Source organism: Cottoperca gobio, chromosome 20, assembly GCF_900634415.1.
Source record: "Cottoperca gobio chromosome 20, fCotGob3.1, whole genome shotgun sequence".
Classification (NCBI taxonomy): Eukaryota; Metazoa; Chordata; class Actinopteri; order Perciformes; family Bovichtidae; genus Cottoperca; species Cottoperca gobio.
Genome location: NC_041374.1, coordinates 15,113,711 through 15,141,576, shown reverse-complemented (window position 1 = coordinate 15,141,576; position 27,866 = coordinate 15,113,711). Strand labels below are relative to the sequence as shown.

Here is a 27,866-nt window from a genome sequence, read left to right as displayed (position 1 = left end):
AGCTGTTTCCCCCTGTTTCAACTGTGTGCTAAACTATGCTAGCAGGTTCCCCCTGTTTCATCTGTGTGCTAAGCTACGCTAGCTGTTTCCCCCTGTTTCATCTGTGTGCTAAGCTATGCTAGCAGGTTCCCCCTGTTTCATCTGTGTGCTAAGCTATGCTACCTGTTTCCCCCTGTTTCATCTGTGTGCTAAGCTATGCTAGCAGGTTCCCCCTGTTTCATCTGTGTGCTAAGCTATGCTAGCTGTTTCCCCCTGTTTCATCTGTGTGCTAAGCTACGCTAGCTGGCTGCTGGCAGTATATATAGGCTACAGCATTCTTGAAAGAGAGCAAATAAACGCACATTTTTAAAATTTGATCTATAAAATATTAGTTAATATTATTACCTATTAATAAAGCTATAAGTTACCAACAAGTTGAACCTATTAAACCTTTATAAGGGATGCCTTAGAAAGTGGTTTCAAGACAAGAAATAAGAAAAAACGGGATAATATATTAATGAAGTGTAACTTCTTTCAAGAGAATCTTTGAACCCAGCAGTATCACTGGGAGGAGGAGCTGAATACATTTGTTTCAAGAAAAGTAACAATTTCAAACTCTACCATGGATTCGATGATTTTAGACAGCCTACTTTTTGCAGTGTGATGCCTCCCTCCCTCTCTTTCCCTCTGCTGGCCACGGCCCCAGAACCGGCGTAAACCATCAACAGTATGTTCGCAGGCTCGGGCTGTGTACTAGGAAACATGAGCAGGGTGAGATATTCAGAGTCCCGGGCGGCGCGGAGCAGGTCGCTGGATAAAGCGGAGGAGGAGACGGCGGTCCGTGTGGTTTGAGCTCAGGATCTCAGGACGGGAACATGTGAGCAGGGAATGGGCGACTGGAAACAGGATTATTGTTCTACACAGCAGAGAGACGCAGGAGGGGCCCAAGACAGGTAACTGACCGAGATACACTGACACATTCATGATTGATTTAGGAATGAATGTCAAAGTTTGGAACCAGGGATGTAGTGAAGGATAAATACACTTAAAGCAAGTTTATCCAACTTTGAATGGGACTTGCTGTGCTGTTTATTCTGACGTTAAGCCTCACGACTTTTAGTCTTATAAGAGCCTAAATATAATATATAATCTAGATCATCTTTCTGCCAGTATGATGTTTATTTCATCACTTCTAGGCTACATATTGGCTGCTGCTGATGGCACCACATCACGGTGCGTCTATACCCGTGACACATTCAATATTCAACCTGTGCAGAGAAATTCCAAATTGAAAGTGAAGAGAAAAACAAAATGTCACATTTCTACAGCCTGCAGGATTTGTTTGGTTTGCATTAAAAAGGGAGAGCCCCAACCAAAATAAACCATTCAGGGTTTGTAGTGACATGAGACCGCAGTGCAGAAGAGACAGGGCAGCAATATTTAAGATGCTTGGAATTCTAAAACACGTTTTTTAAAGACCTAAATTAAGTTTTTACAACCCAAACCACCGTGTATGTAGGCTACTGTAGATTTTGATGTTCTCCCAAGTTGTTGAAAATAAAGCGAAATTGAATAAAATAGAATTGATTGGAATTGTGCCACTTGTTCTAAGGAAAAGCAGGTTTGAAGCTGAGTAAGAGTATAAACAGTCTTGCAACGCGAGTAAAATACAATTAGTCATAATGGACCTGCTCTCTGCACTGCTAATCACCACAAGCAACGTCTATCTATCTATATATCTGTAACATGCAGTGCACACGCAACTGAGTGCAATTCTTTGGATTAGACTTTACAGAAAGCCTTTTTTATGAATTGGAATTGCAGATGCAAATGTTTACAAAGAGCGATCTTATAATGACACATCACAACAGCACAGTTACGCACGGCCCGCCTCATCTTAAGATCGTCTGCAGGCTGGTTCATTCAGTGTATTTGTATGAGCAGACTCATAGTGGAGGTTAACCTATTCACACACTCCAGAGAATCATCAGAATGTATCGGGGAAATGCGTGTTTTCCCAAAGAAATATATATTTCTTGTGTTTTTCAACGACCCATTGTCACATTTTAGTTCATGACCACATCACAATTTGTTAAGTGTACGAAGACTGTTTTTGTGAATAATATCCACACTTGTTTCACAGGAGAGACACGGAAACATTGTGACAAATCCGGGGAGACTTTTTTTTCTTTTAAAATTTTTGCGAATCAGAGAAGTCGGGGAAATATCTGGCCAAAGATGAACACCATTGTCTTTAACAAGCTGAGCAGCCAGGTCCTGTTTGAGGAGAAGGCGAAAGAGGTGGAAATGAGCAGCAGAAATTATCTAGAAGTCATCGACGGGCAACATCCAGACCTCCTCTCCAGCAACCAGACCATCAGAGACAACCAGGCCATCAGACACAGGCGGAGCGGGTATGTGGAGTGTTCTGCTGCGTTTAACGCTGCTGGTCAACATGTGTGGCTTTTATTAACATGTCCGGGGTTACTGATGAGGAATACCTCTGTTTCATGGTTATTTTTCTCGGCATGACTTAGCACACCGAGAGAGTGGACACCAATGATGGATTTTGTTCTCAAAGCTCTGTGGTTATATCTCCATCTAAAATTAATACAGGGTAAGAAGTATTAGACTTACTTCTTGGGTGAATTTCCTATAAAAAATGACATTGGTGATCTATGTATGTGCATAAGCCTCCTTTAGTTATAATACAAAACTATTAATTAAATTTCGGATTAATACAATTGTATCTGCAGGTGTGCGTTAATTGCGCATTTACGCACACAAATTAGAATTTTACGCGCGGATAAAATATCCACAAGGACAGTTTTTTATCAGTCTAAAACTGCAACTGCTGATGCTTTGCATATCAAGTCTGAAACACAAATTTAATTATCCAGTCTGACTGTTTTTCATGTGAGTTTAAAGCAACAGGATCTGATGGATCAGGGAATTAATATTTCCCTTTTTTCCAATCTGGTCCTCATTTAGGTGTTGATGTTCACAGCTAATCTCAAAATTAATAAGTAGGTCAGCAGTGTTCGGTAGCGTGTCTTATAGAGGTCTCCATCTGTTTCCAATACATAAATTCACCCTTTAACTCTCTGTGTGGTCTAGTCAATCACACAAGAGCCACGTTTTAAAAACATATATTTTTATTTTGTTTTTCCTTTATGTGACTGTGAGCAGTCAAATATCACGTAACTATTATTTGTTATGTATTATTTGAATGTTTAATGGGTACATGTGTGATAGAGAACAAGAGGGATAGCGGTGACCTCGAGAAGCCTCCTCAAGGTGTAACCTTCAATAATAAGATAGAATATTACGTGTTAGTGAGCTTATGTGACTGTGAGACGTCACCTCAGGGGAAGCATCAGCGCTAACAAAGAACATTAAATTATTAAACAGAGGTGTGTGTGTGTGTGTGTGTGTGTGTGTGTGTGTGTGTGTGTGTGTGTGTGTGTGTGTGTGTGTGTGTGTGTGTGTGTGTGTGCGTGTGTGTGTTTTTAGTGTTTAAACCAAAGTTCAGAACACGGAGTAAAATGTCCTTTCGGATGTTCATACTGATCTAGATTACAAGGAAAATATTTGTAGAACATGAACCTCAGGCAGACTTGAGGTTAGACTAAAATATGTTACATCTGCAGTCGGTGGAGCTTTTTGGTGAGATAAAGGGAGAAGCGGAGCACAGCACCATACTGACATCTACAGGTTCATAAAACCTGGAGTAAGGTGAGACTGAATCCTTCACAGACCTAAACCATCAGGCTGCTTAACACGGACTTGAATAAAACATGTTAATATTTGTTTCGGAACTCACATCTGTGTTGCTCAATTAGACATTTATAGTGTTTTCATTATATTGTTGTGTTATTTTACCTTCTATAATAGTACTACAGTAGTCTTATAAGAGCTGTTAGTGACTGTACTCACCGATGAGTTTCTGATTTGGGACTTTAGAATGTGCCTAAAAATCTAAACATATTTTGGTAGGAGCACTTTCTGGACTCAAAATGAGTTATATTTCTAATATATATATATATTCCTGCTGTGATGTTTTTATAGCATCCTCTGGACATGTGTCATAGTTCTTTTCTGTAAAGGAAAACCAGAAGTAGAATCTCTGTTTTTTTTTATGTCAGTCCCTTGTGTGATGGCTTGGCTGTGAATGTGACCGGGCTACATTGTTCTTGATCCACTTCTCATGAGTGTGAAATGTTAATCTGGCAAAAAAAAAAAAGAAGTGTGCCTGAGTAAAACGTTTTTGTTTGTTTCATTGCAACGTGTTGGCGGTTTGTGGGACACGCAATGAAAAATAAACTGAGTGGGTGCGTGTATCTCTCTCTCTCTGCCTCTGTCTGCTTCAGTCTCTCTCTCTCTCTCTCTCTCTCTCTCTCTCTCTCTCTCTCTCTCTCTCTCTCCACTGCTATGTCTCTCTCTCTTTTAATCCAACCTTTCTTAGTTTAATTGCAGTGCGTTGGGTGAGAAAATTACACACTGTATAGCGTGTTGTTCACTTTATGTGTCATGACTAACGAATTCCGACAACATGCTAGGACTCCACTTGCAGCTGCACAACATTGTTTGGTTCACTTCAATAAACAACATAATCCTGTTTCTCTTTCAAGGCTTTAAAACCAGATATTACTCTCATTTGTAAAATTAGATGGAATTTAGACTATTCTCCGACATTGTATCCTGATATAATGAACACATGATGTTACTGATTAATGCAGAATGGCTTCAAGTCAAATCATCTGCTTTACACCTATAAAGAAAAGACAAAATCCTGCATTGTTTGTTGGCAGATTATAAATGAAATAAAGAGTATTTTCTTAAAAAATAATAAATGTGCTGGACAGAAATGTGTCACATAATTCCCATATACATGGCCTATCTAGGTTTTATGTCTACATTTTTTACAATAAAGGTGTTACTTCTATCTTCAGTGGGATATCTGACTGACATTATTCTACCTGCTCGTCCACAGGGGTCGTCCCAGCGGCGGTAAAGTGCGACACAAGCGTCAGGCCCTGCAGGACATGGCGAGGCCGCTCAAGCAGTGGCTCTACAAGCACAGAGACAACCCCTACCCCACCAAGACGGAGAAAATCCTGCTGGCCCTCGGATCGCAAATGACCCTGGTCCAGGTGAGTCTACTTTCTGGTCAGGTGATAAAAAAAGAGTATTGATGGAAGTATGGGGGAGGGAAATAGTGAGGTTTTTGTTCCTGCGGTTGAGTTTGTGTCTAATTAGGTCTGAAAAACTGGATTTTGCAACTTGCATTTGCAATAAGGAGGCTGTGAGTAGAAAGTGTTTTCACATCTTGAGCTGTTTATTTTACAGCTCACATGCAGCGGTGGTTATTTCTACTTTCTTCCAAATGCTACAGTTGGCCATTCTTTTTCATTTCCCTCAAAATGTGACAACACGTCTGTAAATACAATTAGAAGTTTTACAATAGAGGTTTTTGTTCCCCCACATTTTTGAATTGTGAATTTCAATTCATTGGACCAACAAGTGATTTTCTTTTCTTATGTTATACATTTTAGAGGCATGAAGAGGTAACACGAGTCATAATTTCATAAGAAAATCTAAAATTAATTAAATGTTGTACTGTCGAAAGGTATTTTCTTCTTCTTTGGTTTGTCTCATATTCATCCTCAAAGCCCGTGATGGCCCAGACCTGCAGGTTGGGAACCCCTAGTCTGGGTGAAGTTATACTTTACTAGTAAATTCATGTTTCTTATATGCTATTGCACCCTCTACTGATAATACAAGAGTACAGTGGACAATCTGACTTTAGTGACTACTGACCACTGAGAGGAAAAGCCAGTGGTGAATATGAGTGTGTTTTGTGTCTGGCACTTACAGCTGTGTATGTACAGTATCATCTGGCTGACAAGGTCACTGATACGGCCTCATAAAGTCTGCGGCGGCTTTTTCGGGCCGCCGGCCACGCTGCTTAATCTGGTTCTCATTTGGGGGAGCCTGATGGAGCTGTTTGTTTTGGTGAGGGCGAGCAGAGTGCAGAGGAATGCTTTGTATTGGACACCGGGATGCTGTGCTGCTCACACACACACGCACACACACACACACACACACACACACACACACACACACACACACACACACACACACACACACACACACACACACTCACACTCACACACACACGCATACGTTTAAACTGACACCCAAATGCCAGCAGCCGTGTAAGGTCAGTGGACGAGGCCGATGACAGGCAGGTAAATTATTTTCATCACATTTTCCAACACGAAGGAGGTTCTTCTTCTTCTTCTTCTTCTTCTTCTTCTTCTTCTTCTTCTTCTTCTTCTTCTTCTCTTCTTCTTCTTCTTCTTCTTCTTCTTCTTCTTCTTCTTCTTCTTCTTCTTCTGTGCTTATGTTTGTGAGTTTTTTTTTTGGATTGCCAAAAGTTGTTATAATAGATTTAAGTAATATTTTCACTAAAATATCTAACATTCTCTTTCTAGTTTCTCAAATGTGAAAAAAATAACTAATGGTCACAAAACAAACAGGCAATTTAAAAACATCACCTTGACTTCTTGGAACATGTGCCAGGTGTTTTTCACTATTTCATGACATTTTAAACTGTTAATGGGTTATTGGGAAAAATAATCAACAAATGATTTAATATGAAAATAATTGTTATTTGCACAGTGGCATTCTTTTCTTTGCCTTTCCATTTATGGAGCCTAAGAACTATCCAGTTGTTCCACTGTTCAGTCCAAACAAACCACCGCTGCCAGTAATGTAGAACGCATCACTTCCTGTGCATTTTTCCCTGGAAACACCCCCCTGGCACCAGGTGTTAAAAGCAACTAAATCTGTCATGTTTTAGCTAAACAGCCCCTTTTTTCCATCTAAACATTGTAAATTATTTCTTTAGAGTTTTTGCTCATACGACAGTGCCATCTCTCCATCATTGTTGAAATCCCTGGGCGCGCCTGCATGCCGTCTCCTCTATGATGCGTACAGCACAGACGGGCCACGGGTGAAAGAGTTTGGCTGCTTGGTCCCCCTTTTTTAATCTCTCTGGGTGTCATCTGAGCAGGCGTGCCATCCCTTCTCTCTTCTCTCACCCCATTGACAGTCATCTTTCCTCCAGTCCTCATTAGCGAGCCGTCCCATGCCTCGCCTCCCCTCACCTCACCTCCCCTCCGGCCAAGCCACATGTACTAGATGCCGCCTTCCCCCTGGAGTGCCACAGCGCTGGGCTCGAGACAAAGGGATGTGGGATGGTCTTAGTTAACGAGAAACACGATACTAGAAGAGGGGATCAGAAAAATAAGTACTCTAGCATAAGGCCCCTGTCCCAGCCCCTTCATAAGCCGCTTGAAGTCTATTGAGCATGAAAAGTTATTCTAGTATAACATCTAATGGTCTCCCTTCCCAGTGAAAGGAAGAGCGCCGGCTCAAGTGTCTTTTTTATTGCATCTTGAAGACAGTGTTGGAAAAAATGTATTATTGAAGGGAGACTGCGAGTCCAGAATAAGCACTGGGGACGCACATCTCGGTCGGAACATTGGTTAATGAAACGTTGCATTCGCTGGCCCTTCGGCGCTTGGATGGTGTTGAATGTTTCTACATGGCGTTGATATAGAAAAGATGCACGCTGGGGTGTCTCTCCGGAGCATCTGGGATGTTTCTGAAAGCTGCTCTGCAACCTGACTCTGGTTCTGTCTTTTGCCTCAGTCTCCCTTTGGTTTTTCTGAATGAGACTGATGGCTAGGCGGAGAGCAGACATTTTCATAGTCAAGTCTGTGTTTTGCTATGGATGTGGAGGTGTTTGGAATCCAAACAATAATATATGTTTCTGTTTGCTGTTTCTTCCCTCTTTCCTATTGCTCTTTCTCGCAGGTCTCCAACTGGTTCGCGAATGCCCGAAGGCGACTGAAGAACACGGTGAGGCAGCCAGACCTGAGCTGGGCGCTGAGGATCAAACTCTACAACAAATACGTGCAGGGCAACGCAGAGAGGCTGAGCGTCAGCAGCGAGGACAGCTGCTCAGACGGTACGGCTCGACTGCATCTTAGCAGCAACTCCTTCTGTCTTCCAAGTTCCATTCCAAGTTAAAAGAGACAACTAAACATCATTATTAGCATATATTATCATTACTTATTGAGCACTTCTCCCTGTGACTCTTGACCTCTTTCGTTATGGTTGCTTGTAACGGGGAAGTTTGTGGGTTTTCTTCAGTTATCTTCTATTGAAGGTATTCTTAAATCTATATCTGAATCTGAAAGGGGACATATTATGAAAAACTTACTTTTTCACTGCTTGTGCATATACATTTGGGTTATGAAAACTGTGAAATAAGACAACTCGGTTAGTTTTTTGTGGGATGCCTAGGTCAGAAAACTTGGGATTCAACAAGCCATTTAGTTGTAGCTCCCCTTCCTATGTCACATGCAGGCTCTTTACAATATAGAGGAGGGGGCTTAAAGAGACAGGCACTACAACGGAGTGTTTCAGACAGAGGGTGAATACAGGTATATTCAGATTGACAGCATGTAAACATATTCTAGTAGAAACTGAGCATAATATGTCCCCTTTAATTTGTTTGATTGGCAGGATTTAACATAGCTATAAAGCATGGTGAAAGTCTTTGCGTTACTGCTCTATCCATCAATCACTTTAAAGATATCACATCAAAAAGGACTTCAGTTATAAGTTGGTCACACACCCTTGTGTGAACCTGATGCTCTTTGCACAGAGTGACTCGGATAATCCCCTTACATCATACTTCTTGTGCCCCTGAAATTAAAATCTAGCTTCTAGCCAAAGGCCATGTCCATCTGTACACGACCTAAAGCAGGCGGATGCTATGCAGAGCCATGTTCTGGGTGTATATAAATGGCGAGTGTGTGACCCAGCCGAGAGACGCCGAGGCCGGCGGTGCTGCGACACGCTGTCATTAAAACACCCCGCTGAGCTAACCCCTGTGTCCCAGCCTACAATTGAAAATGAGTAGCTCTCTGTCAGACCGTGTATTTACAGCAACTGCCTTTTTCTACTCACTGACAGCACTGAAAACATGGTAGGGAAATAAAAAGTATATAAAACATACACAACTCACGCTGTGAGAGAATAAACAGAAAGGAGGAAGAGCGCTGTGGTGTCAGTGACCTCTAATTAAGTTTTTGAGGAGGAGAGGCTGAGCGTGTGGCTGAAAGAGGAATGTGTGCATGGTGTTTGCATTGTGTCCGCCACAGGCCACTGTACCACCGGAGGCTCTGTATATCTCTCTGACTCTTCTCCCTGTCACATTATGGTTATGAAGCTATCCGCAGCCTGCTCCCACTTCTGACCCATGCACTAAAAAGCCCTCCATTATGTTTTTAAGCCTATGCTTTTGTTCCAGAGGCTATTTATGGGGCCAGACCTGACCCCACTGACTCGGCGTACATTCCTCTTACTGTCCTGAAATGGTCCAACTTGTTTTGTAGAGACAAAATGCTGTTTCCTGCATGGGATGTCATGTATAGGTGTTAAAACAGGTGTTTTTAATAGGTGGTAGACCTAGAGGTAAAAGGACACTATTAAGGGATTATAATGATTAGATTTATTATAGCTGAGATGCTGAAGCACTCGCTGTATTCTACCTCAGACTGCACAAGGGAAAGAGAGCAAGAATGCTACCTCCATGTGTTTCTGATAAGTGGGAGCTATAATTTTAATTTGGCCCAGACTGAATCAAAAGTCTTGCCCAAATTACATAATTACAGCCTTGGCAGGGACAGTATCTCGAGTGAACTTCTCCCTGATTTCCCCACTGCCTGAGGATATCTGGTTTTTCAGTACAGTGTTTTATCTCCCCCCCCCCCCCAGTTTCTTTCATCAGGTAGAGACCTTTGCTTTAATTCAATTTTTTCGGCCGCAGTGCGCCCTGGAAATTATTTATTTCTGCAGGGGAATAGAGGGGCAATGTGGTCTTGATGGAGAGGAAATAGGCTACCATCCGTTATGGTTTGGTAATGCGTCTTAAGTCTCGGCTGGGCTTTCTGCTCTTGAGGTGTTGCCAACGGGAGGGCAGGAGCGCCAGGTTGAAATCTCCCTGCGCTGGTATTTAGATTCAAGATTAGCTCAAAAATAACCAGACCGTGAGTCAGCGGGGATGAACATGCAATGCGCAGAAGCTAGTTAGATTTAAACTGGAGGAACATTTGCTGAATAAATTGTGTGGGATAGCTGTGCGCTCAGATGCTGATTGGCAGGATTTTTGGATGATGTTATAGTCATTTGAACACAGATTAACCCTAAATTATTGGCAGTGTGCAATAATGAGCACATATAAAATAGAAATGTCATAAAATGACATAAAACATATATAGAGTATATATACAGTAGGGGCTATGTTATTAATGCACTGGTGCTGAATGGACCTCCATTTGTTTTTAATTGATTACATAACTAATAAAGTTGTCATCATTAATCGCTTATGTACAGTTAATCAATGTTCAATGATAAATATTTTACAAATTAAATTGAGTTTTTACTGTATACGGGTGAAGACATCTAAATATATTGTATATCTAAAGAGACTGCTTTTAAGTAAAAAATAAATTAGTTTTATTATAACAGTTACCAATAAGAAAAAGCAAATAATCTACAAATAATTACACATGATTTGACATATTGTTACACATCTGTAAGAGAGATAGGATCTATATCTAAAATATATGCACATTTGATGAAACCACAGGAAACCACATACACTTATCTACATGTAGATATAAGAATGGTTTATGTAGGTTTTTGAGTTCCAGGTGAGCAAAAAAGTCACAAATAGGAAGAAACATGCAAGACAGTATGAGTGTGAATAAGTAAAGAATACTTGGAAAGATTCCCTTTGCTTTGGAAAATGTATTTCTGCAATGCGTCTAAATGATCTTTTTCTGATTTTCACCCCTTGATGTTGTAGACGGGGACAACCCTCAGAGGACACAGAGCGGCCCCGAGGAGCTCAACAAGCCCATGTACCCGGGCGTGATCAAGAAGGAGGGTTCCTCCATGGTGGGCATGGGCATGGGCATGGGGATGGGCATGGGTATGGGCATGGCCATGGGTATGGGTATGGGTATGGGTATGGGCATGGGCATGGGCATGGGAGCGGGCCTGCGCTCTGCCGCCTCACTGACCGAGGACTACGTGTCTCCACCCAAGTACAAGAGCAGCCTGCTGCACCGCTACTTGAACGACTCGCTGCGCCATGTCATGGTGGCCAACGCCGTCATGGACGCTCGCAAGAGGAACCACTCCGGCTCCTTCAGCTCCAACGAGTACGACGACGAGCTGCTCTCGCCGTCTTCTTCTGAGGCCGAGGCGAACTTTGTTTATCGGGCTGGTAAGGAGCCACATTTCTTACATTCTTTCCCCTTCAAGAGTCTCCCTCGCACACACGACATCCTTCATTTTTGTTCTTTTTCTGTCCCCCTCCATCTGCACATTTTGTTTTAATTCCTGCAGCTGGTCCATTATTTCCAACTGTCTGCCTCTCTCTATATTACACTGCTGCTGCCTGCTCACACTGTTCCCCCCTCCCTACATTTGATAATGATTCTTATGACTACTGAATTGGAGATGCAGTAAAGCCCAGAGCCTTTACACATTCACACATTCACATATCCACAGTAGAGGAGCCCGTGTGCTGTCACTTCACACTCTCACACGAGAACACTGGCTGTCTCTCACCCGCTGCAGCCAAGCAGAGAAGGATTTCCCCCCAGCCAGCTCCTCTGACCGGGCTTTAGCAGGCCAGACACAACAAGGCCATGTGGAACATGCTCACTTTCAGACTACTGTTTGGCATGCCTTTGATCCTGCCATGAGGTCCCACTGAGAGAGCAGGGGCAAAGCAAGCGGGCTGTGTGTTTGTGTGTCGGCAGTCTACGCGCGCGTGTGTGTGTGTGATCTGTAAAAGTTCTTTTTTTAGACAAAGGCTGTATCACTTTTTAAAGGAAAGTAATAACAAAAAGAAACCCAGAGGTCATGCAAAAACAAAGTTGAATCTGTTGATATAGGTCGTTTACATTATTGATGCTGATGCCCTTGTATTCGGCCTCATGTTGCTCACGTCATTCTCTGTCATTAATTTCTCTGCTAAATGAAAAACACATTCCAGAGTGAGATAAGGCCAGATGAAGTGTTGCTTTGGTTTTGGCAGAGCAACAGCTTTGTTGTACCTTTTTGCCTAGACGTGTGCTTTTTTTGCACAATATGTTCTGTTTCTGGGATTTGACTCCTACTGGAGGGAGATAATCCTTTAAAAAATGTCGCCTTGCGGACTTTATTACTTGCACATGTTTTTATTTAGGGCATCTTCGTTGTACATCAGTTAATTTCAGGCTAGACTCAACATTGTCCCACTGAAGGTAAAAGGAAAAAAATAACTATATAAATGGGAAGAATTGACTAGAACCAACTAATATTTTATAATTATTTTGATTTTGTTAATATGTCTTATTAATTTAACATGAATGTATCTTAAAGTAAAGTAGTGTAGTAGTGCTGAGTGTTCACTCAAAAGAAGCATCACTACAATATTATTAGACTTCCCAGCATGCATTGTTTGAGGGTAAACGCTATAGAAATGGAAACTTGATATGTGTCCTGTTTGTTAACACAGTTGTTTCATATTTTAGGCAGCAGAGAAACTTGTGTATTTGCGTTGAACCAGCTTAAATGTTTTACAGCTGGGAACGTAGTGTCAGGAACTTGCAAATCAAAAGAACTCTTTCACAACGCTTCAGCTCGCAACTGGTCTAAGCTGTGAACAATCAAAGTCAGATCTGTCCAAGTTCTTCTTCAGCTGAGAACACTGGGTCTTTGTTCACAACCAATAGTGATGTTTTCACTTTCTGTTGAGCGTGGGCAGTACCGGGAGGGGGGTTGGATTTGAAGGTGTAGGTGATGGAGTGATGGAGGACGTGGGCTTTGTGCGTGGAAGAGCAGATTTTATTGTGTTTCATTCGAAGCTCTTCTTATGGACAAATGTGTTTCTTATTATCTTGAGCGTGAAGGAGGGTGGGGGTGTATGAAATGCATCAACTGCCGCAACAGTTACAATCCTCCCGATCGAAGAACTTGAAACCCTGTGACCTGAACGAACATCGGGCTTTTTTCACAACGAAGCACCTGCTGGGTCTCACAGATGGAGAAAGAAAGAACGACATGGATAGACCAAGTGAGACTTATAACTCCCTCTCTACCAGATTTTAATAAGAGAAATCCCCAAAAAAGGATTAATTCACCTGGCTGGCCTGCTGTTTCTAATAGAGAGTAACTATTTTATCTCTATCGTTAATATAATTTCTTGGCCCTGACGTCTCCCTCTTGGATTTCTCGGGCTCTGGCACTTTTACAGAAGTGTTACTCTGTTACATGCAAGAGAAGCTTTTGAATCCGCACATGGAAAGTTCTCTGAGGCGGTGTTGACTCATGGGATCGAACACCTGCTGGGGCCCTCGGATCCCATCGCCCAGTTGAACAAACGAAACAAAGAAAAGTGGAGAAAATGAAATTTTAATTCCACATCTGATCTCGCCGACGCAGACAGAGCAAATGAAAGAGGGAGGAAGAGAGAAATCATTTTAAGCTCGGGTTTGCATCATTTCCTCCGCCGTCTTTTTTTCTCCTGTGGCTGCACATTCCAGATATTTTTGTAGTGAACGCATTCCTCTTTTACAAATACTTTTATTGTGTTTCTATAATAACAGAAAAATGTTTTCCGGAGTAGCAGATTTTGCATAAATCTGTAGTTATATCAGTAAAAACAGAGAGAAAAAAGACGGCAATAAATGTGATTTAGGCTCTGTGAATTTGACAATGACAAAATGTCTGACATTTTCAGTCGGCACGGAAGAAAAGAATTTGAACTTGAAAGAAAGAGCACAAACAGTGTCTCTTGGCACATTCTTTTGACGGATCCCGGCCTGTAAAATTATTTGGATTGGTCAAAGCAAAAGTGGCGTGCCTGGCAACCATCATCCCATTGGCTAAAAGTCCAGTAATGGACCAGTTGGCTGTTGTGGCCGCAGCCTGAGCCCACAGTGTTATCTGTGACTACAGAGGGCAGTCAGACGTGGCAGGAGATGGAGAGTGTAGATTTACCCCTGTGGAAAACTACACTTATTCTGGCTTGAAACGACTCACACACTTGAAAAAACACACACAGTCATGTACCATTCACAGGCCGCATACGAGCACATGCACACACACACTTCCAGTACAAACACCCACACTTGCACACACACCTACAGTCCAAAGCCTGTGGGGAATTTCATTGAACACAAGGAGCAGTAGAATTCCATCACATATGCCAGGGGTTTCATGCCAAATTACCCTTTAATGGGATATTAAATGGCAGGAATCTGACTCAATGTTTTTCTTCTCGCTCCGTACCAGATTTTGCCCCGTCCGATATCATATAGATCATTTTACGGCAAATAACTCCCAACGTTTCTACGAAGGGAGACAGAGAGATCTCGATCAGACGTTTTACATGAGGTTGACACCGGTACATTTTCTCAGGTTCTCTCCTTTATGGACTTTGGTTACAGCTGAGTACGGTAGCCTGATGGTGGATGTAGAACACTTGCCAATTCCTCTATTGATGTGGAAAATACGGATAGCTGAAAGCGAGTGGCCACCAGCAAGTTTCCAATAAGGATATTTTTTCGCTGCCACTTTTGATCGTACACCTATTTTATTAAGATAATAAAAAAAATCTCTACATACATATTTGTGGCTCTTTGAGCTAAATGCTATCATAGGCGTGATAATATGCTCTGAAGGAAAATGCTAGTGTAGGGTTGTTTAGCAGATAATGTTAAACCTTCTTAGTTTAGGGTGTTAATATGCTGACATTTGCTAATTAGCACTAATCACAAAGTGCACATGGTTAGTTTGTTTCGCTGGTATTTGGTCTTATTATTGGACACATTTTGATCCCATGATGGCGCTACATGAAACATTAGGGGATCACCACAGCTCTCAAGACATTTTACTCAAAACTACAAGTCAGCCTCATGGCTACGCTAGATGAAAAGTCACTGGATGACCAAAGTTATGGTGCTGGTGTCACGCCGCCAGAGTGGTTAAAAATTAATTTTAGAAAGCATCTTTATTGTTTTTCTATTTACTCTCCATTGTTTGCGTGCTGCACATTGCTGCCTCATGCTAGCAGCTCTGTGAGGCTACAGCAGTAGCTAAATGCTAAAGCATGCTAATGTGCTCTAAATGCCAAAATGCAGATGTTTAGCATGGAAGCTTTTCACCATGTGCACCTCATCTTAATACAGCATTTTGATATTTGCTAATAAGCAGTTAACAAAAGTTGTTGGTGAGGTCAATAGTCTTTCAGGTATTTGGTCGTAAACAAAGGTATCGTTGAAATAACAAATTTGACCTGATGATAGTGTTTTTATGAAAAGAAATTACTCAAATACTTCCAACATGAATATCTGCCATGGCTAAAAATGTAATTGTTTAAACTTCCACAATTATACATTTTTGTTGAATTAAATAATATATGTCAGAGACTCTTGGTCGTACAAAGCCACAAGTTCACCATCACTTTACAGCATTAAAGTGACTTCTTTCTAAGTCCCGTGACAGCGGCCACTAAGATCCGACAGGCCTTTTTAGAATAAAGTTACAGTGAGTGTGCCAGACAATTATTGAATCCTGGAGAGTTCAGTGGCACTTAAGGAGCTCTGGAGTCGTCCAGGTGAATGGAAGAAAAGTAATCTTAATGTGGAAAAAAAAGGTAGAAAAGTAGAAAGATATGATGGTTGTTCACGATAAAAAGAGATTACTATCATGGCTGTTTTTTTATATTTTTGACTAACAAGATATACTTAACTTGATTTCCTTTACCATTAATGTCTTCCTTGGTTTCCTCTCTCAGACAGAAACCCTACTGTGTGGATGGATGGTTGCTGTTATGTCTGATTTAAGACTCCAGTGTCAAGTCCTTAACTGATGAACAGCGCCGTAATTTACTGTAGGCCGCAGAGCAACAGAAAAGACAATGCTTGACACGAGGCCGCTCGGTGACAATGAGCCACTCCCGGGACAGTGATTGATGAGCGTGCCACATTTTCGGAATCCAGAGATGTGGATAGACTGGCTACGATTAGCTCTTTCCACAGTTCCATAGGAAAGGAGAAAGGGAAGACAGAGAGAGGAGGGGGTTGGGAGATGTTGTTCCAAGACAGCAGCTTTTGCCAAGACTCACTGGGTTCAGGTTGGGCTTTAGGAATCAGTGTGGAAGGGAGGAGAGGAGCGGGAGGCACGTGTTCCATCCAGATTATTAAGAGTTGAGTTTCTCCAGCCGCGGCCTGTTGGGAGAAGAAAGACAGCATGGTGGTGGTGACTAAGACACAGAGACGGTGGTTGGAAGAAATGTGTATGAGAAGAGGGGAGTCTGTGAAGACAGCTGATCAGGCCTCGCTTTATTAAGTGGCTGTTTTAGGAATAGGACTTGGATGTATGGGTTGAGTTTAAACTGAGGTGAGGGTAAAGCTCATATTTGACATATTTTGTTCATATGTCTGCACTTCCTCCTAGTGGTGTCAGGCCATGTGGATAGATTGCGTTTGAATATCCACCTCTGAAATGTTGTGCAATAGATATGATAAGAATTGTATTTGTGCTCCTCAGAGTATTTAACTATTTAATTATATAAACAGCAAGATGTCTTTCCAAAAACAGTGTCACTGTTAAGCTGTATTATCCAGAGATAAAGGTTCAACTTGTTTTCTCTGGCAGAAAACTAGTTGAATCAGGGAACTTCTTAAAGCTTCTATTGTAATGGCCTATTTCTCAAAAGAATTAGTTTTTTGCTGTGCAGATTTGCAGCAAATATTGAACTTGAATGAACAAGGGTTAGGGTTAGGGTTTAATTCAAAGTAAATTGGCGCAAATTAGTTTTTTAAAAAGAAAAACACACACATGACATCATGCTGTTTATTATCTAGCTCTCTTAGTTGCTTTAAGTATTGCATGTGGTAACTTTTCCTTGCAGACGAGTCATTCCGGCATATTTAACGGAGATGTTTGCTGCTTATTTCTTCTCTTTAGACATGTTTGAAAATGTGATATGACACGGAATGATGCAGTGAAACGCTACTCTAAATGTAATAAGGAAAAAACAAACAATCTCGTAGCACCGTTGGTAACAGGGGAAAAGGGAAATTGTTTCTCGAGGAATTACAATTGAAAAGATTATGGATGGCTACATATCAGTAGGGATATGTTGTGTAATTGACCATTGACCATTTAAATAATGTGGACTTACTATATATTGCAGATAAGCATGGTTCATGCAAAGGTTAAGGATTAGGAACACTATAAACTAACCCGCCTTAACAAGTGTAGCGTTACACACATATTTGTATATCTAAGTATGTGTTGGTTTCTGCTCACTTGAGACAGAGTGCAAACATGAATTTCAAATCTAATTTCTAATAAATAAATTAAAATAAGAGCCCTACATCACATGATATGCTCTTAAGTCATTTTTGCACTCTGTCTTGACATGGTGGAGTCCTCAGTGATGTATATGAAAGGCTGTGAAGTGTCCTGCAGGGTGTGGCCGGTCCGACGGTGGGAACGACTGGGAGTTGGCAGAGGTGAGGTATAATCCTGGCATTAAGCTGTGGTGCAGCTTCATGCGAATGGAAAGGTGGATAAAAACACAGAGAGGGAAGAGAGAGGGTGAACAAAAAAGAAGAGAAAAGAAACCCTGATGGTGAACCTCTGTCACTGGAAGATTGGCTTCCGACCACTAAACAGAGGCTGGGTGCGAGGCGAACAGAGAAGACAGCACCAGACTTAGACAGTGTTCATTCTAGCCGTCATGCTGCGGAGAAGTGTTAACAGACAAACATCGGAACAGACACTGTTTATACGCAACTCCCTAACATAGAACTGGAAGAGTGCGGAATAATGAGCCCTCTCAACCTGATCGTTTTTAAATCATCAGCACGCCAAGGCTTTTAGACAAACACACGCACACGCACACACACACACACACACACACACACACACACACACACACACACACACACACACACACACACACACACACGCAGACACACACTCACACACACACACACACTCATACACACAATCAGGTCATCAGTTTCAGAAAACACAGCTGCCTGCCTAGTCAGGGAAACCGAGCCGCACTGCCCCGGCCTGTATAAAACACAAATTGTTTCCATTTTAAAAGCTGTGTCTAGAACAATAGGCTTCCATTGTGTTCCCACGGGACAGAGGAGAGAGGTGTGACATAGTGAGTGCATGGGACACACACACACACACACACTCACACACACACACACACACACACACACACACACACACACACACACACACACACACACACACACACAGAAATCCCCTAAGTGTGTGAGAGGGCAATTCAACCTACCACTGTGAAGAATTGCAACATAATGATGCAGGGAGTGCAGTGCAAACATATCATTTGGCCTCCAGCTCCTGGAAAAAAAAGGATATTTTTGGGCACATGAAAACACTTAAGAATCTAAATAATGTTTACTCTTGGTTTCTGCTTTGCTTTTAAACTAATGTGTGTGTTTTGTGCACCGCAAACAACAAACCTTCTTCATGAGGATGTTAGTGGGATGGGATGGCTCAGCCCAGTTGTGTCTCTTTTGTACCTGCAGTGGTGACAGGCTCATCTGTTCATCATCACACGTGTCTCTGTTATCATGAAGTCAGCATTTGAAGTGTGAGCCCTCTGATCCTCAGATGGCTATCAATGTCTCCTTTGCAATCTTTTGTGATCATTATTTTTATGCGATCATCTGTTGCTGTCACGCCTAATCCCGATTCCTGATTCCTCATGATGAGCCGCCTTTTTTTAGTTTTGTCCATGACACCCTAGCAGTCCGCACACACACACTCGCCATGACAACGTATTTACTTCTCCGTCGAGACGCTCTTCTCATTTTGGCTGATTTATGGCGGGCCCTGATTACACTCTGTTTACTGGCACTCGTAAACACAATGACAACCTGGCAGTGCTTAAACATTTGAAACACTGTTATTATTTCTCCATCTAGCAAGAAGACACAGAGCGTAATCCTCATTTCTGGATCTTGGTTATCTGCCCCGACCGCAGCCACACACACACACACACACACACACACACACACACACACACACACACACAGTGTGTCATCTGCCGAGGCAGACATGGACAAAAAAAAGCAACATAGGCGAAGAAAGAGTCATTTTTAGGCAGCAGGCTCAGTATCTGTCTGGCTCTGTCACTGAGTGTATGTTCTTTTTAATAGTGTAAGAGCTAATTATTCAATATTTTTTAAGTGATGAAAGTGTTGTCAGGGCAAAAGGAGAAAGCATTCAATTTACGCCCTGTATGATGTCTTTGGCTAACTGAGTGGAATTGACAGTATGGTTGTTTTGAGCCTAAGATTCAGACTTCTTCACCACCTGTAAAGACAGTAAGAGAGAGAGGGAGAAGAGGGAGAGAGAGAAATGGCTGGGAGGGGTAATATAAAAGAAGTGTTGGCGGAGCGCACGGCAGTGGAGTGCCAAGGCATCTCTAACTTCATTTACAGACTCCTTTTGACATTATAAAAAGCACAGATCATTACAGAAACATATAAAAGATGGTTCTGGAAAGCCTGACACCAGCAAATGCCCCGGCCTCTGTGTGCAACATCGTGCTAAAGAAGTGGCTTGGGTTGATGTCAAACAAAGATAGCATCAATAGACGCCGCCATTAGTTGCCCGAAGCGTTGGTCGGAAACCAAAAACACTTTTCTAAAAGTAAGTGGTCAAATGTCTGTACATTCTGTTATTTGAATGTGACTTTACGGTATATCCGATGAGTTCACGACACAGGCGTTGCTGGAGGTAAAGTGTGGCTGCGGGATGAGACAATTTCTGCCCAGAGCAGAGTTATGACTCACCTGTGGTGACAGTAAGTGCTGACTCATCCTCAGACCCGGACTGGTCGCCTGAGGAATCAAAGCAGCCGCGTAACGACATGATGATCTGTTCTCGTGCTGAGCTGCTCTGTGGTTGTACAGGTCAGCGGGCGAGAAGATTGTCCAGTCTGCAGCGCCACTCTGGTTCTCATCAGGTGCTTGAGAGGAAATCAGCTTAGCTCATTTCCTTACTTCAACAAATGAGTTTGGATTTGTGTGTGTGAGCATGTGCATGTTTGTGTGTGTCTTTCTCCGGTGGTGGAATAATCTTCTCATTCTTTTAGAATCACTTTCAAGTCCTTCTTAAGGGTTTATACGATAGCTTTTGAGTTGCCAGGTGGTTAAAAAGACTCTGCTCTGTGTTTATCCTCCTCCAGCAGGACATTTGCCTTGCCTTTTGGTAGATCTCTATTTATTAAGTCATGTATTAACATTTACAACTTCAGACATGGTGGATTTTATCAAATACATTGTGACATTTGTTCATGACTAATTGTCTCTGATGACTAATTAGAAAGTGAGAAACTCATGCTTTTTAATGACTTTATGCGAAGCTACAGCCTGGGTGGTTTATTAGCTTTTGCATTATGTTTTATATGAATGCATTATAACTGATCCAGAGGGCACAAATGAATGAGTAAATAACCATTAATAAAGCCATAAGTTACACATTGTTGTACCTTATGGGAAAGTTGTATCAACTTACTTTTGAATTTTGACTTTATTTTGGGCAAATTAACCATAACTTACTAGATTGTTTTTGTAGCTTTAAACAGCATGTCACGTTCTCCATCAGCAAATGGAGTCGGCTCAGATGTCCTCACGTTTCTAAGTTTGGAAACTTTGGTCTGGTGCTAACAGGTGGTGGTAGCTTGTAAGGTCGTAGACCTTGAGTTGAGATAGCCCAGGCAAACTACATTACATTTATTTAGTTTTGTTCAAAGACACTTCCGATTACTACATTAAATTATGTGAGTACAACAACAAACATCGCATGAATCATGAAAGATACAATCAAGCACAAATATTCACATTTTGGAAAATACGTTTATTTGTTATAGTTCGATGCCAGTCTCAGATATGATATTAATGTTCTTTCCGTAAAAAGGCCAAACTATTCCTTTAAAAATCATTGTCCTCCCTCTTATCTGCTCTGGTTTTTTAAACACTTGATTTAGTTGTTTTATGGTCATGGGAACATTGTAAAGCCACTTAAGTCCTATTTTTGGCAACACGTTATTTTTGGGTGACCTAACACTTGTTCTTATTCTAAGTCACTTTGGATAAGACCACCAACTAAAAGCCTAAAACGTAAATGTCCTATAAAATGTGTTTGTGTGTGTGTGTGTTTATTTGTCTGCCTAATTCAGCCCAGCCCTTGGTTTGTGCAACAGGGTTTGCCTTGTTTATTGTTGTATGTTGCTAACAACAGCACCAGATGGTAATGATGATACTCAACCACTCTCCTCCGCAGTCATCTTAACAGGTGTAACCTCATTCTCTTTGTAATTTGTCAGCCCCTGCTTGTTTTCTCTCATTTTCACCAAACGAGACGTTTTGTTTTTTTCTTTTTTTGCCCTCTTATTGCTCTCACTCCATTACTCCGCGGTGAAGTTAAGTGAGCTAGTATTTTTGGACTTCCATCACGACGCCAGAAACCATCAAACTTCTTAGCTTTCCCCCTTGGCGGTCCGTGAAACCCCTCTGTCAGTGGAGCCCAAAGGCAACAGCAGAAGCGACTGAGTTTTCGGCAGCAAAGCAGTAAAGCAAAAACGAAAAGGTGAAAAAGCTTGATAAAATAATAAAAGGTCCTCCGTGAGTTATTGCCGAGTTATTGAGTCTTTGGCACTGTTCGTGTTTTTAAAAATCTGAGTTTTACAGGTTTTAGGAGCTTTGAAAATATAGTTTTTATACGCAGTGGTACATTTTCAGATCCTGGGGTCCGGGGTTCCCAAGGGCAGGGACTGGAGCCTACTCTAGTGGGGGATCCTGGGGGTCAGGGCGGCCTCAGAAAACACTTCTTTGTATGTTCTGAATGGATCATGTAGACAGTGGCTGCCTAAACCTGTGGAATGGAAAGACTCCCATAGCCCACAGTGACTTCACAACACACAAAAAGAGACTCTCTTCTCTCTTGTTTGTCTTTGATGCCGCTGCTATTGACCTTTTTGCTTCTGCCACCAACCAATCTATACAAGTAGCACCGCAGCAGTAAACACCAAGCTAATATATTCCGGGGGAACATAAACAACACATGCAAACAGTGTAATTGCTTGCAATTACAGAGCTGTGATTATGGAAATTTTCACTACGAACCAATCTGTTTCCGAGCACAGAAGACAATCAAGAGAGTATATGGAGAAATAATGCGGAGAGGATGCTGTCACAGTCTTCACGTATCTACCATTCATCCATCCATCGTCTACCGCTTATCCGGGGTCGGGTCGAGCGGGCAGCAGCTCCAGTAAGGAACCCCAAACTTCCCTTCTCCGGGCCACTATCCGCCAGCTCTGGTGGATCTCTCCACCGAGTCCTGGGTCTTCCCCAGGGTCTCCTCCCAGCTGGACGTACCTGGAACACCTCCCTAGGGAGGTGCCCAGGCGGCATCCTTACTAGATGCCCGAACCACCTCAACTGGCTCCTTTCAACGTAAAGGAGCAGCGGCTCTACTCCGAGTCTCTCCCGGATGGCTGAGCTTCTCACCCTATCTCTAAGGGAGACGCCAGCCACCCGTCTGAGAAAACCCATTGCAGCCGCTTGTACCCGTGATCTCGTTCTTTATCTAAGAATCTACCTGATTCACAAATTCACAAACTAGGCCAAAACTAGTCACAATATACAAGTTTGAAAAATGGCTAGAAAATAGAGAATAAGGAAACATAGGAGATAAAGAAGCGATGGATTACATCAAGGGCTTTTAAAAGCAGCTTTGAAAATGTGGAAAGTAGTGCTTATTCTTGACATAGCACAGAGTCACCCCTTACTAAAACATAAACGGGAAATATTGCATTTGTTTTGGCTGGGCTGCATGAGAATGGTCAGTCTCCGATAACCTGGATAAGGAGGTATTACAGCAAATCAGTACAGAAGATGAGGGACCTGAGGAATATCAATCAAGAAAAAGGGACTCTCTGATAAAGCAAGATAAAGACCGAGAGAATGATAGGTCAGCAGGGAGCTGTGGCCAGATAAGAATGTGAGGATTTCATCGGAACGCTTTGACGCACTAAAACCTTAAATCTCATTCTGTGGTTTGTACTTCTGGGTTATCATGTTCTCATCTCCCTTGTGCACACACACATTCCTCTCTTCTTCTATCTACGAATCATCAACAGCAGAAAATTGCTGAGAGTGAAGTCTATCTATCTCTGAGGAATACACCTATTACAGAGCGAACAGGGAAACTATAGGAAGTTTAGAAATCAGGCTCATCTTAGCATTGCAATCCCTGTACTGTCAGTGTGGGTTACGCTACACTGGGAAAACATTATAAAGTCAAGGCAGGAACAAAGCATGGTATTGGAAATAATTAGGCGCTCAAGGTTAGAGGTGACGAAGCAGAGCGGTAAAATCCTGTGTGCGCTTCCTCCAACGCCAGAAGAGTTCTGGCACTCCGTCTCTGTGGCTGTCTGGGATGATGCTAAACTCCTAAAAAGCTGTCCTCGCACAACCTTTTCCAGTGTTAACGATCATGGGAATAAAATCCCATTGAAAATGAAGGGTGCAGATTATCATTAGCAGGAGGGAATACTCAGGAACGCCCGTCGACTGTTGTGTTGTGGTGACGGCGGCGCGAGGAAGGGCTTGTTAAAACGACAGCTCAGGTTTAGAAATTTGCTTTACGGGGAAATGTGGCATGAAGGGTGCAAAGAGAGTGGTTGTCCCTGCTGGGACATCTGGGAGGGTGAAGAAAGAAGTCCATGAGTAAGAACTCATTGTTGAGCAAAGGACCTTGTTAAAATTAACTCTTTGGTACTTTTGGACTAAATGGAAATCATAAGAAAATGTGCCTTCTTTCAAACGTTCCATGACCAGTTATCTATACCTGGTCACGACTGAACTTCTTAAAAGCTCACAGGGTCTTAGCTGTTTGTTTAGTTTACTTAAAGAGAGCGCCTGGAGGCTGCATGGCTAGGAAATCCAGATGCTCTGCTCTCCTTTAATGACTCATGAAACGCCAAGCCTGTGTCATCATATTGACTGCTGGGTAAAACGAACGCAGAGCTGGACCCAAGACTGAAGACAGGTTCACAAACGCAAATCAACCCACGCACACACGCCGACGTGCACATGGTCTTTCTCTCTGAGTGAACAGCGAGCTGAAGTAAACACACTGGTTGCCCTGAAGAGAAATTTGCATTCAGTGTTTAATGACTGCTATTCCCCTCTAATGTTTTACATATGAGATGGAGATTGCTCCCATTTGAAGAGAAAAAGAAAATAGAGCAGACATCCATCTTTCTCTCACTGACTCACTTGCTGCCTTTTCATTCCCACTCGAATCTTTTACGCTCAGTCATTTTCAATCTGATTTCCTCAGACAACTCAATTACGCTGGCCGGGGCCCATTTGTTTTCGAACTAAATATTAGGGAATGGAGTTTATGAGTCATAAGAAACATCTTTCAACTCGATCCTATTAGTCACCTTGTTTCTTGACGGCTTCTTGCAAAACGTCCTTTTTGTCCAGCATCTGAGCAAAGAGAGAAAACAGAGCAACACATGTTTGCATAGGACAGGGTGTACGCTTACAGTACAGACCTCACACAGAACCATGCAAACACACACACACACACACACACACACACACACACATACACACACACACACACACACACACACACACACACACACACACACACACACACACACACACACATCCTAGCACATATCCTGAGCCTCTATGTTCAGCTAGATTTCAATAAATCCTCATTGACCCCAGAGAACTCTGCAAAACTAACCTTTTTTTTTCTTCTTCTTGTACATTCAGAAACCACAGACCATGGATCAAGTAAATGTGACATGTGAGTTGATTTTCTTTTACCTCGCAGCCCAGATCAAATCCTTTATTTGTCATTTGTTACAAGCTAAACTTGGCCTCTAACTCCCTGCTCTCTGTTCTGTTCTTTCCTGTGACTGTTTGCATATTCGTCTGGTCATCAGTGGCACCGGTGGCGTCAGACCTGCGCAAAAGGAGAGAGTGAAGGGCAAAGACGAGACGTACTGGAGGGAGATCAACGCCGCCATGGCCTTGACCAACTTGGCGCAGGGGAAGGACAGCGCCTCCGGGACCACCAGCTGCATCATCCAGAAGTCCTCCCATATAGCAGAGATCAAGACTGTTAAAGTGCCGCTGATGCAGAAATATTAGCCCTGACGTCATCCTCCCATCTCTCTATGCAAACCAGCAAACATTCCTGTTTCAGCAAACTCGCCGGAGTCCAAATAAACTCCCAAAGAAGTGAAAAGAGAACTGTTGTTTAGAGAGGGGGATGTTTGAGGTGAGGAAGTGTGGAACAAGAAGAGAACTCTTTCTTTTTTGGTTTGTTATTGGTGTCTGAAAAAGTTCAAAAGGGGCCTTGACCATCATTTTTTTTTTTGCTGGGTTGACAGACAAATGTTGATGACTTTCACTGCAGTATTTCCTAAAACAAGACACTTTTGTAATGTTAACTTATTTTTGATGAGTTTTTTTATGTCCTACTTTTTTTATGCTACAAAATTTGTATTTTGCCGAAAGTGCCTTTGTTATTTAGACAAATAACTCGCCGACTGTGGTCAATGCAAAGTACAGATACTGAGGTTCCTCTTTGGAATATTTTACTATGTTTAGTGTCACTATTCAGGATTGGTTTTGTGAATGAAAACTACCCATAACAGCCTGTGCCTTAAGGACTGAATGAGCTCACCATCTGAGGCACTGATCAACTCAGATACACACACACACACACACACACACACACACACACACACACACACACACACACACACACCCAGCATACCCAGCAGTAATCCCCTGAAGGTATTGTGCTTATTTTGACTGGAGTCTTCATTTTGACTGTAAACCGGACACTGTTTTGTCTCAGTCAGCCTTTTGTTGCTGGCAGGCCAACAATAACTGTTACGGACGTAGATAAGTTGCCCTAACGTGAGCAGCAGATCTACTGGCAGCCAACGTTCTCCACCATGTCCATATGTCGGCCTTGGATTTCATTACCCAGCGAAGGATTCCTTTCTTATCGTGGCTTTTAGTTGCTGAAACGTGCACAAACGCTCAGCTGGACCCGAATGAAGTCACGTTCACCCACACAGTGACTCAGATGTACGTAGATCTACAGGCTTTAAGGTTAAGTACAGTATCTGTTCTGACAGAGGAATGCCGTGACCTAAAAGGGATGTTGTTGCTATGCATTATCAGTGTTTTATGTGGACAGTGTTGCCTTTTGTGCTCAGAACAAGATTGACCGGAGTGAACAAGAAGAAAAAAGAAAAGCTTCCCCCCAGCCTTTTAAACCGCAGCCCTGTCAGCTGTTCAGCATTACATTCAAATTGCTGTATACAAAAAGCCAGAGGACAAACTTAAAGGTTTTATTTTCTCCCCCTCGTATTATCTATTTGTCAGCCAAGCAACTGTTCAAAGTATTTGTTATTGTCAGTCTGTATATGTGTGGTCGTTTTGTTTTTGATCAAAACTTTGTACTTGGTTTCACTTAACCGTTCAGCATTAAGAGCTTCTTTTGTCATCCAATGGAAAGAACCTCTTTTCTAGAAAGAACTTATGTACGATGCATATGTTATAAACGTTTGTGGCGAACGATGCCAAGTTCTCAAACTGGGGGAAATGGAGTTGGACTTACGGGAGAAACTGAAGTTGGCTCTCTATGCTGACTTTTTAATTTTATGTATATCTTTAAGGTACTGTTTATGTGTGTCAAAATGTACACTCCTCCATAAATTGTGCAGTTTTTTTGTTTTGTTTTTGACAACCCATACTGTGCTTATGGTCAAGGACTTTGAGAGGGAGTGAAGCTGCACAAAGTGACTTTTTGACCTTTTTTTATGTCTTGAATGTGCAAACGAAAAATATCTGCACTTACAGTTCTTGGTTTTCAACCAGAAAACACACAGCCTCCATTGAGAGCTTATGGTGTTTTTACATAAAGGTGAAGAGAAGTTAAAGAAATGAAGGACAACCCTATATTATTCCTGTTAGCGTGCCTATGGAGGTATAATGAAATCAATCGCACTAGCCAATCCCCAGGCACTATTTGCTTATGCAGTGGGGGTTGCGGGCTCCCACATGTGTTTTTTATACACCTGATCCAGGCAGGGTAGCTGTGGGGTAGTGCCGGGCCCGCTCCTTGTGTTTCTAATCACACCTCTGAACCTCTGGACCACTCGCGACCCTCACACCTCACACGATACCCGCTCCCTAGGAAGAGAGAGAGAGTGAGGGAAGGAGGCTTCAGAGTCAACAGAGCAGCCTTTGTTGTTACTACCTGCAGTCTCTCCCCAACAACCAGTTCTAACAAAGGGATTTCTTACGGCCAACACTTTGGTACTGTACGCGCCTTTCTCCAGCACAAGCCCTGCTTTCACAACCATGCCGACAAATGGAAAGCAACGGTATGTATTAAAGCCTATAAATTATTATTGCGGACTTTGTAAAAAGAAAGTGGTGACCATAGTTTGTTTTTTTATTGTTAAGTTATATAAATTGAGATTTCTTTTTTTTGTTTGTTTTGATAGAGACTGGATTTTCAATCCAATGACCAAATGCATATCACCTTGTATTGTCCGAGTTGCTCTCATGTAACATTTCTTTTATAAAAACAGTTGTTACTTGGTCAAAGCAAATAATGAATGAATAAACCTCTGA

General features: G+C 42.2%; 1 protein-coding gene across 1 annotated transcript; it reads left to right on the top strand.

Annotated features, from left to right (window-relative positions):
- Positions 1–812: 812 nt before the first annotated feature.
- Positions 813–27,866, top strand: mkxa (mohawk homeobox a). Its single transcript, XM_029457271.1, has 7 exons — positions 813–932; positions 2,123–2,393; positions 4,973–5,132; positions 7,864–8,017; positions 10,928–11,350; positions 24,978–25,011; positions 25,151–27,866. The coding sequence occupies exons 2-7, from the start codon at positions 2,218–2,220 to the stop codon at positions 25,356–25,358; spliced, it is 1,155 nt and encodes a 384-aa protein (XP_029313131.1). The 5' UTR covers positions 813–932; positions 2,123–2,217; the 3' UTR covers positions 25,359–27,866.

Bases quoted from the DNA above. Each gene is read 5' to 3' on its own strand.
- mkxa (XM_029457271.1), top strand. From the start codon at position 2,218: ATGAACACCATTGTCTTTAACAAGCTGAGCAGCCAGGTCCTGTTTGAG. The intron at 2,394-4,972 runs GTATGTGGAGTG...GCTCGTCCACAG, and splicing joins ATCAGACACAGGCGGAGCGG to GGGTCGTCCCAGCGGCGGTA. The intron at 11,351-24,977 runs GTAAGGAGCCAC...TTGTACATTCAG, and splicing joins GAACTTTGTTTATCGGGCTG to AAACCACAGACCATGGATCA.